Genomic DNA, 17050 nt, shown 5'->3' on the forward strand with positions numbered 1-17050 from the left:
CAAAAAGCGTGAAGACAAAGATATTTATGCATGACAAAATTGAAATTGACTGAAGTCAATTTTCAGAGAGAGTGAGTGAATGAAACAGACATAGACTTAGAGAGGAACTTAGAGAAGGTGAGAAAGAATATACGTAAGCAAGAGAATCATTTGAAAACTGCAGAAATCAAAGGGAGAGAATTAGTTAAAAACTAATTTTTAGAGAAAAACCCATGTGAAACACCTTTTCCCCTGGTTTCTTGCTTTATGCGGGAGCTCTGGGCAAAATGTTATAGTGCTTGACCATCCTTGGCACATAAGTAATATGTGTAAAATTTGGTGAAAATCAGTTGATTTATCTGCTGAAATGGGGTTTGTAATTTCTGTTTATAAATTTGCTTTCTTGTGTGATATAATGTTATTTCACTTTTATTTTTCTACTTTTGTGAGTTTGCACATTTGATATGTACGAGGTAGTAAAGGACATTTTATACAATGGCAACAACGTCACATATATTAGTGTGTATGTCTTTCTTACTAGATTTATGTCAGAGTGTGTGTGTATTTACGTGCCCATTACGTACATTATTAAACACACATATACATATGTGACAAAGACATACATACTACACACACATATCCTTTGTTTTATATATATAGATGACTTTTTCAGTGAAGTCAGGTGTTAAGTATATTTGCTGTTGTCTGTATCTATGTACATAGAACTGATAAAAATCACAACAATTACTAAATTTGGAAAAAGCAGTAAATTTCAGTTTGGTGTGTCAGTTTAATTCACTTTTTTGTATGGTTTGCAATGATTAATTTTTTGATGCATAAGTAGTAAAAAAATATTTGTTGTTATGTTGGTATATTATTAGATGTTATTGCATCTAGTAATATGCCAACATAACAAATATTTATAATGCAGCAGTATTATTGAGTTTTGTTGTGCCTGTTTGTTGTTAAGTACTTTTTTAATTAATTTTTTTCTTACATTTATCTTCTTTTTTTTTCTTCTTTTTTTTTTTTAATAAAGAAAATTGCTTGTGGTAATAAAGATTCACATTTTTTTCTTTTGTAGCCTGAAACCTCGAGAATTCAACTCTTATGGTTCTCGCAGAGGTAACGATGCTGTCATGGCTCGTGGCACTTTTGCAAATATAAGACTTGTCAATAAATTTATGTCTAAACCAGGACCTAAAACTCTACACATACCAACTGGAGCCACGGTGAGTGACTGTTTTTCTTATATAGATTTAATATTTAATAAATTGGAATCGAAATTGAACCAATCCTATGACTGGCACCCGGCAGTTGCCAGTGCCGCTGGACTGACTCCTGTGCAGGTGGCAAGTAAAGAAACACCGTTTCGACCCTGTGCTTGAGGAGATCCACTGAGTCAAGTACACCAATATCAAAAATCAATGGAAACTGCAGTTGTGATCCCTGTGCCGGTGGCACGTAAAAAGCACCATCCGAACGTGGCTGATGCCAGCACCGCCTTGACTGGCTTCCGTGCTGGTGGCACATAAAAAGCACCAGTCCAATTGTGGCCATTGCCAACCTCACCTGGCACGTAAAAAGCAGCCACTACACTCACAGTGGTTGGCGTTAGGAAGGGCATCCAGCTGTAGAAACACTGCCAGATCAGACTGGAGCCTAGTGCAGCCTTCTGGCTTCCCAGACCTCAGTTAAACCGTCCAACCCATGCTAGCATGGAGAACGGATGTTAAATGATGATGATGATGATGATTTGTGTGGTATAATATTAAAATTAGCTGTCTGATTATCTGAAATAGAGTATGATTATCTGTTAATGTCAAACAGAAAGGCTCTCTGAGTTATGTGTTCATGAAATGGAAATAAGAATATATGAGATGGTATCCAAATTTTACCAGACTAGTTCTGTAATGCACCAACAGGTGGCAGTACATGGATGCATGTGCAGTGAGAGATAGAGGTGACCTCCATGAGGCAGCGTGCTGCGTGACATCACTGTGTTTACTTTACAGGTTATGAAATTTGTGTTTTTGTGATCACATGTATGATGTAGTTTGCAATTTTTGCCATGGACAGAAGTTGGAATAAAAGAGCCAATGTGAAATTTTGTATTAAGCTTGGGAAGTCTGCTGCAGGAACATTGAGCATGCTTGGCAAGCTTATGGTGACCAGGAAATGGATCAAATGTAATGTTTCAAGTGACACTGGGGCTTCAAAAGTGGAAGAACATCCTTGGAAGACTTGCCACGAGCGTCACACCCCGGAAATGTAGAAAAAGTCATCAGTTTGTGCATGAGGATCATTGGAGGACAATCAATGATGTTTTGTACCATTTGAGGGAGGACATTTAGTGAAAGCGACTGTATCTGTGGGCCGCAAAGAACTGGATTCTTTACAACAACGCGACCTGTCACCAAGCTCAAAGGTTGCCGTTTTAACCCTTTCATTACCAACCCGGCCAAAACCGCCTCTGGCTCTGTAGTACAAATGTCTTGTTTTTCTTAAGTTTTGAATTAAAATCTTCCACCAAACCTTAATCACAATTTATGTTCCTAACACTAGCTTAATGGTAGCAAAGTTATTTTACTAAATTCTTTGTTATATTTACAATAATTGAAAGAAACACAGAGCATCTCAAAATAAATACAGTAATGAAAGGGTTAACACTGTTGTTGAGATCAAGAGCAAATCGCACTCACAAAAAACAATTTCCAGGCCAGATTCCAAAAGTGGCAGGAATGCAGGAACTGGTGCAAGGTGACTATTTTGAAGGAGATGATATTAAAACTTAGGTAAATAAGTTATTTTTTTATTAAACACAACTAGTCCAGGAACCTTTTGATACCACCTCGTACATTGACACTGACTAAGAGAGAAGATAAAGGTATTATATACACAAATCTTGCCAGAGTTGACATCACCTTTCACCCCTTCTGTATCAGTAAAATAAGTACCAGTAATATAATCAGGTTGATTCAATCATGTATACCTCTTTTCTGCAAAAGTTCCTCAGAAATTATTATAAGCAAGATGAATGTGTCTTTTGTTTCTCTTTAGTTCAGTTAGTGTTATTAGTGCTGGACTTGTCATCATTTTACAGCATTGTTTTATGAATCTTTAAGGCAACAAAAGGATGTTGTGACACTTGAAATCAGTAGAAAATAAAACAAAATACCTCTGTGCGAAAAGTCTGGCTGCATCCGAAAAAATATATATTATGAAACAAAAATAAACACAAAATTTATTACACAAATCTGTTACCACCACGACAGTCAACTATTTGACGCCGAACACGAGTTTGATGTTGAATACATCCACAAATTTTACGCTCAGATAGCTCTTCCCAAGACTGCAAGACGGCTTCGTGCAATTCATGCCTCGTTGTAGGGTTTTTCAGTTCAACTTTATCGGCCAAAACTTTGAAAATGCCTTCATCTAATGGATTCCACGTGTAAACATGTGTTGATTAAAACTCACTGAATAAATCTTAATTAACTGTGTTGTCAATTGTATGCACCTGACATATGCTAACGTGTATGTAGCCAGATTTTTCACACAGAGGATATAATTTAAAAAATTTTAAGGATGACTGTAGTTAAACATGTATTTTAAAATCTCAGTATCTCTTCTTTTATCTTATGCCTAGTTTTTTTTTACTTGGAATAAGGTTTAGTGATTAAAGCTATATATGTGCAGACAGCTTTTTTTTTTATGGATAACTAAAAAGAATATCAACCTTTGTTAGCTAACAGTAATTTTGTTTGAAATTATATGTTTATAATGGCAAATTCTTTAACTTCTATTCTCTGAGTATTTAGCATTAGATATTGTAGTATATAACTGCACATCCTGTCTTCAAGACAAGCAGTTTCTGTAACCCTGTGTATTATTCTTAGAGCTAACATCCCTAAATGGTTATTTTTCATATCTGTAATGTATATTTCTCTTGAGTAAGTGCCAACACAAGTTCTGTGTCTTTCTCTACCTTTCTGTGTGATACAAGTGAGATAGGTTTCAAATGTTTTAAGCATGCCCTAACCAGTGTCTCAGAATGCCATTTTCGTAATCATCGTTTAATGTCCATCTTCCATGCTGGTATTGGTTGGACTGTTTGACAGGATCCAATGAACCATAGCACTGCTTTGGGCTCCAATGTCTGCTTTGGCATGGTTTCTACAGCTGGCTGTCCTTCTTAATGCCAACCACTTTACAGAGTGTGCTGGGTGCTTGTTTCACGACACTGGCACAAGTGAATGTTGTCAAATAACTTGCAAAATAATGGGAGGAAAAAAAGACTCCCTTTAGTAGGAGGTGACTTAAGATTCTTTTAGCTACAATAAAATATACAATACTTGTACATTTTTGTAAAAGTTATACATGTAAGTGTGGCTATTGCTATAAAAGAACTACTGAAGAAATATACCAAAGTTTTACAGTTTACTTAAAAATCTGTTTTATTCTAGATTTCCCAATATGCAAGTGTTTTTATTATATTAGCAATAAAATTTATCTTAGTTTAAATGGTTACTTTGCATTGAATTCCATTTAATATGGGCATTGTGGTTGGTTTTTGGTAACTTTTGAGTCCTGGTATTTAACCTTTTAGCATTTAAACTGGCCAAATCCAGCCAAAATATTCTACCTGTTTTATGTTCAAACTGGCCAGATCTGGTCTCTCACACCAACCCTACAATATAGTTTTAAAAATTAACAGCTACCTCATCAAAATCTCATAGCTACAAGATTAATGCATGATTAGTTCAAAACAATGTGGATAAAAAAGGATTAATTTTGGCAGAATAATGCGAACACTAAAGGGTTAAAGTATTTAAAAAAAGAATTTATTCTTTTAATTTATTCTAAGATTCCAAATTCAAAACCCTTGCAGGTCTTCAAACTACCATAGATTTTTGAATCAGAAATTACATTACCCAATTCCATGTAATTTGTAGGATGTATATTATGTCAGTATTTTTTTTTAATCCTTAAATACAAATGATTAAAATCCACTATAATATCACATTCAGGAATTAGATAAGCAACCCTGGTGCACTTTAAACATGTCTTTTCAAACTGAAATGAGAGTTATCTCTAGAGTTGGATTGCCCCATAAGTTTTTAGGAAAAAATTATTTTCTAATCTTAGCTGTAATTTTAATGAGACCTTATGTATAAAATACGTTTTTTTTATCTTCTTCAGATGGATGTATTTGATGCAGCTGAAAAATATAAGCAAACCAATGATAGTGTTATCATATTAGCAGGAAAAGAATATGGTTCTGGTTCTTCCAGAGACTGGGCAGCTAAAGGGCCTTCAATGCTGGTAAGTTGACAAGTTTTGCTTCAATTGCCGTGTTTATTATGAATCCACCTGTTAATCTCTGGGGTTTTTTTTTTTGTTTTGTTTTTTGAAAGTATAACAAAAGTATTCAGTCAGTGTCCTCATCATCATCTTCTTCATGATCATTTTTACAGCTGTTTTTTCCATGCTGGCATGAGTTGGATGAGACTAAATTGAAGCAATATTCTATAGCTGGATGCCCCTCATGTCCCCAACCCTTGCTTGTTTCCAAGTATGATACTTATTCCTCTGATCTTTTACACAATGAACTGCACAGCAGACATAACCATTGACAATGTTTAATCCATGACATTATTTTACAATGCTGGCATATGGAGAATGGCAAGGCATAGGTCACTATTATTGTTGATAAGAATTTCTGAATCTTAACTTATCTATTGTAATCAATAATTCTCTCCTCATCCACTTTGAATTTAATAGATTTATTATAAACATTCTCTGTTAGAGATTGAATATGGTGACTGTCCACCTTTTGTAGTTGATGATTTGATTGGCTGTTAGCTTAATGTACACTCCAACTTTTAATTTATCCTTTCTTTTGAAAGTTGTGAGATCAATGATTTTGATGGATTACTAACTCATACTAACCCTACCATCCCTAAATGAATCAAATTGGATATTTATTTATCTTTCATTTGAAAATTTCTTATGCTTTCTTAGGCCTTCATCAGGTGTTTTGGGAAAATTTCGAACCTGGGTTCTCATTCCTAAGGTATTTTTCGATGTAATTATTATTATTATTATTATCCCGGTCACAGCCTGGAATCAAACCCCAAAATTCCGAGTTCGATTCCAGGCTGAGACCTGAATAATAATAATAATAAGTACATTGAAAAATACCTTAGGAATGAGAACCCAGGTTCAAAATTTCCCCCAAGACACCTGATGAAGGAGGGTATATCAGCCGAAACGTTGTGCTAACAACAAACAAGTTGAGGACAAATATCTGTCAAATGTAAATAATGTACATAATTCATCTCTTAAATATAGAACTGTACATTGTTTTAGTTAGGTAATTGAATTACATGCTCAACCATCTGAATCTTCACATTCTTCTAATCTGTTCAAATATGGAATAATATAAATGTATGTTTCTGCAGCATTTTCCCATGTTAACCAACGTAGTTAGTCTGTGTTGAATAATATGTAATGTTCTCCTTTTATCTATACATCTAGGGTGTCCGTGCTGTGCTAGCTGAAAGCTTTGAACGAATTCATCGCAGTAATCTTATTGGGATGGGTATCATTCCTCTGCAATATTTGCCAGGTGAATCAGCTGAATCCCTTGGCCTGACTGGAAAAGAACAATATACAATTACTGTACCATCAGAAATAAAACCTCAACTAACAACAACCGTTGAAGTAAGTATCGTCATGTCTTTTTCACCTAGATTTTCATTTATTCCTTTTGTTACCATATTTCTGTTAACATATGCTGCCTTTCATCATCATCATCATCGTCGTTTAACGTCCGCTTTCCATGTTAGCATGGGTTGGATGGCACCAGCCTCCAGTCTTGATCTGGCAGAGTTTCTACAGCTGGATGCCCTTCCTAACGCCAACCACTCTGAGGGTGTAATAGGTGCTTTTACATGCCACCGGCACGGGGGCCAGTCAGGTGGTACTGGCAACGACCTCGCTCGAATTTTTTACACATGCCAATGGCACAGGTGCCAGTAAGGCGATGCTGGTAACGATCCCGCTTGAATGGTGCCTCCTACATGCTGCCTTTGTTTCAATTAATCTTTAAAATAATGAAGTATTTAGTAAAATAACTAATTATTAAGCTGGCATATATTTAGCATAAAATTTTGATGGAAGATCATAATTTAGACCACTTTAAAACAGTAGTAAGTTTATCTTAGAACTTGAGGTTGTCTCAGCTGGGTTAATATCAAAAGGGTTAAAGAATTATTTGTGCTTTTTCTGATGTAAAATTTTTTTTTATGTATTTCATTTCTATACACTTACTTTATCATCATCATCATCGTTTAACGTCCGTTTTCCGTGCTTATGATTGCATATTTCCATTGATTGTTTGTTATACTTTTTATTTTTTTCTTATTTGCAGCTGAGTACTGGAAAGACATTTGAGGTGCTTTTACGATTCGACACGGATGTGGAGTGCACATACTTTTTGAACGGTGGCATCTTGAACTACATGATACGTGGTATGCTATGATGTTGACTCGAAAGGATAGAGACATTTATTTCTACTGGATCTCATTGAGGCGATTACTACTTCGAAAACTGCTTTGTGAGCAGTAATAGATAGTCGAGTGCCTTCTGAGATTTTAAATAAATTAATCCAAACCTGTCCTTTATTGATGGGGTAACATTAGTAATATGTTTGTTATGCTTAAGTAGACTCACTAACACTGGTTTACAGTTAGGAAGGTTGCCATTATTGATGCTACTGTTTAAAATATTATATCTACATACAGTAATCAATACATTGGTCATCTAGAAAAATCCTGTCTAAGGCTGAAAAAAAAAATCCTGTTTTAGCTATCAGAAGGATCAATGTATGGATAGTGTCCAACATCCCGGTCTCTGACTACTTTTTAATAAAATTTAATATTTCATTTATTTTGTCATTTTGTTTGGTTTTTTTAAATCTTTTATTTTTTCCTTTTTTTTTGTATGTAGCATATTTACATGAATGGTTAATACAGATATGTTAAAATGAGTTGGAGAGACCTGCAAATTGAAACAAGATTTTTCTTTCTTGAAACGGACCCAAAGTTAATGAACTCAAATCATGGTATTGCCATTGTGTTCTGTTTATAAAAAAATCACAGTAATTCATTTTTCTTAGATTGTTTTAAATTTTCTGGTTTTCTCACCATCTTAATGTAAACACATTAGAAATTGAGTTGGAATTGAGAAAGGAAGCATTATTTGTCAATTGTGATATCAGCCACCATAGAGGTATCAAAGTTGCTAAGTATAACATAGATGTCTCTTTTTAGTCCACTCATAAAGAGACAACCTGAGAGGTGTATTTGTCACCAGGAGAATTCATCTACAAAGCAATTGTCCCAGCTCCCCTTTCAGGGTTGGCGAAAGCGTTGTGGTGGACAACGAAAAACCTGGCTGATGACGGTCAAGGCTGATCTGGAACCCAACCATCGACCCCCATATCTACGGCGTTCGCCGCTGGAATAAGGAGTGGTTGGAGATCACGCGGTCGTTAGCCTCAAATCGCCGGGCCTGGTCGGCGTTTGTGAGAGATGCAGCATTGAGGATAAATGAAGCCAGCTCAACCCAGAAGAAGAAGTGTATTATCACCTCTAACAAGAGACACTGTTCTGTCTACCAATAAGATGAGTGACAAAAGCAATGACAACTGCATGAATGGTAATCACATAGAAAGAATTCTAGCAGCAATAAAATAGCAAAAGGAACATTAAGAAGCATTAATTTAAAAATATGAACAATAGCAGAAACAAATGAGTCTCTACATATTTACTTGACAGGCCACAAATTGCAATCATATTTTCTCTGAACTTTCATCCTATTGTCTGAAAAGGAATGTTACATTGAAAAGTGTAGTCCTAGATACATTGCATCTAAAAATAAAGTCAAAAAATAGAATGGCCATTAGTGAAATACTTTTGATGATAAACCTGCTGGGTCAGGAGTTGTCCAGAGCTAACAATAATAGAAAGTGACATTGTCTTTTCAAAAATTAAATAAATAGAAACAAACTAGCCGGTGGCACGTGAAAAGCACCATCCGATTGTAGCCAATGCCAGCCTCGTCTGGCCCCCCGTGCCAGTGGCACGTAAAAAGCACCATCCGATCGTGGCCGTTTGCCAGCCTTGTCTGGCACCTGTGCCAGTGGCATGTAAAAAGCACCCACTAAACTGACGGAGTGGTTGGCGTTAGGAAGGGCATCTAGCTGTAGAAACACTGCCAGATCAGACTGGGCCTGGTGCAGCCTTCTGGCTTCCCAGACCCCAGCTGAACCGTTCAACCCGTGCTAGCATGGAAAGCGGACATTAAATGATGATGATGATGAAACATTTTATCATTGTGATTGTAATTCTATTAGCCATTTTTTTCACATTATGCAAAGTCTTCGAAAATATTGGTTCACTAAGCTATAACTTACTGCGGCATGTAATGTAGAAAAGATCAGAAAGTTCCTTTGGGATGACCTACTGTGGGCAACAGACTAAATCTGTGGTTGATGCAAAGTTCCAAACAAACCAAGGGTAACATTGTGGTGGAACAGTGAAGTAGACAGAACCATAAAAGTAAAGACACAGGCTTGGAAAGACTGGTGAAATAGAAGCAGGAGAGAATTTTATCAGATAGCTAGAAGATAAGCTAGGTTTCAGGCTTACATAGTAAAAGAAGAAATAGGAAATTGGTTTGCTAATGTTCTACAGTGTGAGGTGTTCCAGGTTGAAGACAATGTATCAGAAAAAATTAAGATATGGGTGAGAAGTGTGTGTAGATGGATATCGGTACACTTGTGCTTAGTGATTCTGAAAAAAAAAAGAGGTATGGAAGTGCTGCTATCATCATCATCATCATTGTTCGACTGTGGTCAAGACAATGGAATTTACTATGTTACGCCGGACTTCACGGTCCATCATAGCATTATGGAGGTCCTGTTGCTGGATGCCTGTATCCCTGGAGATTACATCAGAGTAGGAGAGTGTGCGCCCTCTGGTATCGTGAGTAGATGGGTTCCAGAGGAGAATAGTAGAAATTGCCTCGTTTTCAGCTCTACAACAATGTCCAGCAAACTGGACTCTCCTACTTTTCACAAGAGATGATACAGGTGGTAGTTTCCCATATATTTGTACTTTGGTTATGAAAGGCTATTAAATGTGGAGCATGCATGGGAAAAAGAGGGTCTTCCAACATGGCCTTAACAGAAAAATCAGCTATCTTAGTTGGCATAAGAATCATCAGATGGAGTGTGCTGGTACGGCCATGTGATACATAAGGATAAGGACAGCTGCCTTATTCATATGTATCTAAACCTGTCACCAAGCTGCATAAAGAAGTACCAATCACTAAATGTAGATGGAACCTGTGGAAGAGGAAGATCTGGGGAGATGTAGGACAAAACGGCAACATTTTAACCTCCAGATGTTGAGCCTCACAGAATGACTGCCAATTTGCTGTGCTTGAGTAGACCCATCTATCTAAGCAAAAGTGGGGCCCTAAAGGTATATCATTCACGTCTGTGCTCCTACACAATCTGTTCTTGATGAATCCCTTGCCCACAACTCATCTTCTTAACATCAGCCCCCTCCACCTGTGTTCAGTACTCACTGCATTCCAGTCCTCTGCACCATTTCACTTATACACGCTTCCCTATAAATTAAGAGTACATCATGACACATTTTTACCAACTGAGGCAGCCTTGTATCTCCTCTACAGCAAGACACTTGCTTCTGTCCCTCCATCATACTCTAATCTCTTATAACCTTGCACAAAGTCACTACCTTCAACAGTATTCCCTGCTCAGTAGAGAGAGAGGGGTCTTGCCTTGCTAGTTATTTCGTGACCTCACTACTTGCTGCTGATGTCATGTAAAAAGCACTCGATACACTCTATTAAGTTGTTTCTATGGCATCCAGCCATAGAAACCATGTCTGAGAATAAGTACAAATCTAAATGACACTACGCTTCAATGTTCAAACATTAATATAGAGATAAAGAACAGTGGGTATATTATGTCCTTTTATAAGAAAGACACTAACAAATGACTGTAAGTAGCAGAAGACGGTGAATGTCCACATAATTACATGACTGTTCTAAAATATCTATTCAGAAGAATATTTAGATTTTCCCTTTGCAAAACGATGCACTACGAAATGAAATCTACAGAATAAAATAAACAGTAATTGTTAATAAATAAAACAAACAAGTAGAGCAAGCAACGGAACAATAGAGGAAGAATTTCAGAATACAGAACACTTAGTAAAAATACATAAGACTCCATATAACTGAAATTACATGAATTAAATTCACCTTGAATATATTATTGATGGATGCAATTAGCCAGAACCAGAACAAAACACATCAAATGGAACAAATAGGGCATGAAATTTAATCATAAAGTGACATTGATAATAAATACAAATATATCATAATTGGAAAAAGTAAGCATCTTCATCACAATGAGAGAATTTCAACATGATCGCTTGAAATGCTAAAGATAGCAGCCAAATCTTCAGATCACACTTACTGATTTAAAAATAAAGGACAAATTAGATAATGTAGCCATAAATATCTGTAAAAATATTGAGTGGATGCAGGTGGGATGTCAAATCTATCTTAGGCTCCAATCTGATCTGGCAAGGTTTCTACAGCTGGATGCCCTTCCTAATGCTAACAACTCCGTGAATGTAGTGGGTGGTTTTTATGTGCCACCAGCATGGGAGCCAGTCAGGCAGTACCGGCATCGACCATGTTTAGATGGTACTTTTTATGTGCCGCCGGCACAGGAGCCAGTCAGACGGCACTGGCACCGATCATGTTCGGGTGTTGCTTTTTACTTGCCACCAGCACGTAAATCTAGCAAATCAATTCTCTGACCCCTTTTCAATTCCAGCTGTAGCTTATTTCATTTCTGCCAGAATCTCAGACCCTACACTGCGGAAACGTTTTGCTGTTTCTATCAAGGCTGTTCTTAGTAGCTGCCCATCCTCCTCTGCTGAAAGTAGGTGGAATTGTATCCAGGAAGCTTTGTATACCACATCAATAGATACTTTCAGCATGAGAGAAAGGCAAAACCCAGATTTTGTTCAGTGCTGGGCTCTCAAAGCTGGAAACAGTTATCGAAGCAAAGCGTACAGATCTGATGCAATACAAGAGTGATTCTTCTACAAAAACACTCAAGAACTCAGAAAGGCAAGAAGTAAAACCCAACTGACTGCCAGACGCTGTGCAAATAGGTATTGGCAGGAAATCTGTCAGAGTATCCAGTCAGCTGCTGACAGTGGTGACACCCATGGGATGCATGCTGGTTTGAAGAAGGCCCTCGGTCCATCTGCAACCAAGTCAGCCCCTCTGAAATCAACTACTGGAGATTTCATCAATGACCAAAGCAAGCAAATGGATAGATGGGTGGAGTCCTACCAGGATCTCTACTCATGGGAGACCACAGTCACTGAAGCTGCAATCGAGGATGTCAAGATTTTGCCAGCCATGTGCAAACTTAGTCTGCTGTCCATAGCAGAGCTCACCAAAGCTATCGACTCCCTAGCCAGTGGCAAGGCTCCGGGAAAAGACGGAATACCCTCAGGGATCATCAAAGCCAGAAAAAACACTGCCCTGCTTCAACACCTTCATGAGCTTCTCTGTCTGTGCTGGGAAGAGGGTACAGTCCGTCAGGATATGTGGGATGCTAACATCATCACGCTTTACAAAAGCAAAGGTGACCATGGTGATTGCAACAATTACCGTGGAATATCTCTTCTCAGCACTGTTGGAAAGACTTTTGCCTGTGTAATCCTGTCCAGGCTACAACTGCTTGCTTCTCGAATTTATCCAGAATCGCAGTGTGGCTTTAGAAGAAGCAGATCAACTATTGACATGATATTCTCCATACGCCAACTTCAGGAGAAGTCCAGAGAGCAGAAAATACCATTATATATGGCCTTCATTGATCTGACAAAGGCCTTTGACTTGGTCAGTAGAAAAGGCCTCTTCATCCTGCTTCAAAAAATCGGATGTCCACCAAAGCTGCTGAGGATCATCGAATCTTTCCAGGATGATATTCAACAACAAATATATATACTTAAATGTGTAACAGTGTCTGTCTGTGTATTTGGGGTTACTCTAACTCCTCCCACACCATCCAACCAAAACATGGGCCATGACTGCTGAAAACATGCGTAGGCTCGAAAGAAATGAAGCTAGCATGATCCACTAGATGTGTAATGTCAGTGTGCACACACAACAGAGTGTAAGCACCCTGAGAGAAATGTTGGACATAAGAAGCTTTGGATGTGGTATGCAAGAGAGATGTTTGTGTTGGTATGGTCATGTACTACAGATAGATGAGGAGAGCTGTGTGAAGAAATGTCACTCCCTAACAGTGGAAAGAATCCGGAGTAGAGGGAGACCTAGGAAGACATGAGATGAGGTGGTGAACCATGACCTTTGAACATTAGGCCTCACAGAGGCAATGACAAAAGACCAAGACCTCTGCTGTGACTGAGAAAACCCAGCAAATAAAGTGAGTTCACAGCTGTAACCTATACCAGTGTCACATAACTAGCTTACTTGAAAGTACCTTGGATCATAGGGCAACATGCCATGCTTGAGGAAACCTATTAAGTCAAGTACATCAACATCAAAATCAAATGGAAATTGTAGTTGTGATCCCCATGCCGGTGACACGTAAAAAGCTCCACCTGAATGTGACCAATGCCAGCGCCACCTTGACTGGCTTCCATGCTGGTTGCACATAAAAGGCACTATCCGATTGTGGTCGATGCCAGCCTCCTCTGGCCCCTGAGCCAGTGGCACGTAAAAAGCACCCACTATACTCTCGGAGTGGTTGGCATTAGGAAGGGCATCCAGCTGTAGAAACACTGCCAGATCAGACTGGAGCCTGGCACAGCCTCCTGGCTTCCCAGACCCCAGTCGAACCATCCAACCTATGCCAGCATGGAAAACGGATGTTAAACGATGATGATGATGATGATGAAGGGAAACAAAGCATCAGTGGACATTTTACGAACAACCAATAATAGTAGAAAATGAAGAGAAAAAGTTACGACAATAGGAAATTGTTAGTTATTTGAAACCAAATTTTAGAAAACTGACAAAGATTGTAAATCTAAGGATGTAGAATCCAATGCAATTTTCAAAATTAAAGAAATAATATTGTTGATATATTGTTAACATTTTATTCTGATTGCCTTTCTTTTGGTTTTAAAAACTAAAAACTGCTTTTTTAACTGGGACAGAAAGATCAAGGTAATGAATACAAAATACAAAAAAGCAAGAAATAATATTTCCCATTTAGACTTCTGAATTAACTAAACTACAGTGACAAGTGAGTGAAACCTTTGGCAATACACCGTGCTTGTGATGACCTGTCAAACCCCAAATGAGATTGTTGTGGCCGATGCCAGTGTTTTGTAACTGATACCCATTCTAGTAGCATGTAAAAAGCATCCATTACGCTCTTGGAGTGGTTGGTATTAGGAAGGGCATCCAGCTGAAGAAATTCTGCCAAATCAGACTGAAACCTGGTGCAGCTCCCCAGCTTATCAGTTTTCAGTCAAACCATCATGGTAGCATGGAAAACGGACATTAAATGATGATGATATATATATATGTATATGTATATATATATATATATATATATATATATATATACCTCCATCATCATCATCATTATCATCGTGTGTGTGTGTGTGTGAAGAAAATCCTACTAAAGTGGACACAGATAAAAATATCATGATTCGTCAAATAATGTAGACACCTCTGATGAGAACACGATAATATCTGAATAGCGATTAAGGCTGTCCGTTAATTTTCAATCTACAGAGAAACAGTTAAATTCACCATGTTCGTATTTCTACTATGTATATTTGCTCACACACGCACAGACATACACTAACATAAGTAGGTACTTGCATTTAAAAAAAAATTCAAATATGCTTTATTTATTAATAATTTGAAAATACCGTCTAGGAGATATTTATTTGATCTGCGTAGCGAGTCATATCATGTACAGTATTTGATATGGGTACTGAATATTCCTGCAAAAGTGCTGTATGAAGTGTTCAGGCAAACAATAGGCTTGCATTGGAATTTATGTAACCCCTTACAAATGCTCTCCGACATCTTTATATATAAAAGAGAAGTTGTGTGTCTGTCTCCTACGATTTAGATTCCTAACTACTCCCACATTTTGCGGTGCAGTTTAACCAAAACCGGGTATCTTATAGTCGTGATTCATATCGAGCCCTTCTGGGTATTAGCGCGCGTCTACGATTTAAAAAATAATTTACCATCATTTTTTTCCATTTTAATGCATTTTTTCGCTATTATATAAGGGAAGTAACTCTCTAAAAATGTCTACGATGAGTCAACGATTTAAAAAAAATTTACCATAATTTTTTTTCCATTTTTAATGCATTCTTTTGCTACTTTTTGGCTATAACTCTCTAAAAATGCTTATCTAGTTATTTCCCTTACAAACCTGAGCAACGCCAGGCGATACTGCTAGTTGCATATAAAAACACCAGCCTATCACTCTTCATGGTACAGAGTCTGCGGCCTTTAATAAAACCACGAAGGCCTTAGCTGATGCTACCATCTTAGTTTATCAGAAGCCTGGTGCACCACTCTGTTAGTCGATGCATCACAGTTTTTCAGTCTAACGAGACGCAAATCAGTGTCATCTCAATCAAGAATAACTATTTTATCATCTCCTGTTCCACCCTGATGTCTTCTTTAAGCCTATGCACCACTCGCACTAAGATTTCTTGGGTTTTTGTACAACTAAATTATTGGTTACATGTTATTTGTACTATTACGGTAGGTATGTAATAAGACAATTAGAATACAAAACCAAAACCTTCATATATTTTCACCGTTTAGAACATGGAATTATAAGTGGAACAATACGGTAAAGTTCTTGTAAATGCTGATATGAATTGCCGTGGAAGCCAGCTGTCTGCTGTGTACTTTTGTAAACTAAGAAAAAGATATTTATTAGCTTTCGAAAAAGGAGGAGAGGAGGCGAGGGTAAGAAGCGGGGAAGACAGGGAAGTATGTTTCCTGTTCTACAGATTAAATCAAGTGTAAAACATACCAATTATTCTTCATTTGAATATTCCAGACGAACGATCTATCCATTTATTACCCGTATACACAATGAATACTGACGTGCTGTCATACACGTCATGAGGTGATTCTTGGTTAAGGTAGAAATTGTCACTAAAATCAACTCAAATTAAGTCAATCGCCTCAGTTCCAATCGAACTTATCCTTGATGGGCATCATAGTTCGATATTTAATAAGTTTTTCTTCTTTCTTTCTTATGCTACAGTAAAAATTCTAAAAGAAATGAGTCACTGGAAGGTTCAAGAAATTTAAAAATGTGGTCAGACTGCCGTCCAAAATATATGCTTTGCCTTGTGACTTCCCCAGTAGCAACCAGTTTGGAAAAGAGACAATGGCAAGAGGGAATAAAGTTAAAGGAGTTATAGATAGAAAGGTAAATAGAGAGTAGGGGTAAGTGCTAACGTAACTGAAAGTGAAAGGCGAAGGGAAAAAAAGGAGTAAAAAAAAATTGAAATAGAGAAAAAGAAAATATGACATAGAAACAGAGATAAGAAATAGAAAGAGAGAGAGGGGGGGCTAGAAGAGAGAAAGGGAGAAGAGATCAAGGTTAAGAGAGAAAAAGAAGGAAAATTTAGAAAGTGAGAGAGAAAAGAAATAGAGAAAGGAGACCAAAGTTAAGAGAGAAAGAGAAAGAAAATCTAGAAAGAGAGAGAGAGAGAGAGAGAGAGAAAAGAAATATAAGGGAGAGACCAAGGTTAAGAGAGAAAGAAAACGAGTAGAGAGAATGAGAGAAACAGGAATAGACAGAGGAGGTTAAAGCAAAAAAAGAGAGAGAGTAAGAAAACTAGAGAGGGAGAAAGAGGAGTAAAGCAAGGATGAGAGGCAGAGAGAGAGAGAGACAGACAAAGAAGAATAAAAAGAGAGGGGGAAA

At 37.4% G+C, this 17050-nt stretch overlaps 1 protein-coding gene and 1 long non-coding RNA gene across 4 annotated transcripts in view; one reads left to right on the top strand and one right to left on the bottom strand.

The window, feature by feature from the left end:
• Positions 1 to 7930, top strand: part of LOC115219730 (cytoplasmic aconitate hydratase) — an 85356-nt gene extending 77426 nt beyond the window's left edge. For all 3 annotated transcript variants that reach the window (XM_029789951.2, XM_029789950.2, XM_029789952.2), the window contains 4 exons: positions 1064 to 1211; positions 5182 to 5304; positions 6520 to 6705; positions 7415 to 7930. In XM_029789951.2, coding sequence (XP_029645811.1) covers positions 1064 to 1211; positions 5182 to 5304; positions 6520 to 6705; positions 7415 to 7525 — 568 coding nt within the window. In that variant the 3' untranslated portion in view covers positions 7526 to 7930. The remainder of the gene's footprint in view (positions 1 to 1063; positions 1212 to 5181; positions 5305 to 6519; positions 6706 to 7414) is intronic.
• Positions 7931 to 8794: 864 nt separating this feature from the next.
• Positions 8795 to 16574, bottom strand: LOC118766212. The gene is made up of 2 exons (XR_005002117.1): positions 16148 to 16574; positions 8795 to 8915 (listed from the first exon to the last, which is right to left on the bottom strand). It is a non-coding gene; the product is annotated as an uncharacterized LOC118766212 (long non-coding RNA).
• Between the last annotated feature and the right edge of the window lie 476 nt (positions 16575 to 17050).

This window comes from Octopus sinensis, linkage group LG15 (genome assembly GCF_006345805.1).
Source record: "Octopus sinensis linkage group LG15, ASM634580v1, whole genome shotgun sequence".
Lineage (NCBI taxonomy): Eukaryota > Metazoa > Mollusca > Cephalopoda > Octopoda > Octopodidae > Octopus > Octopus sinensis.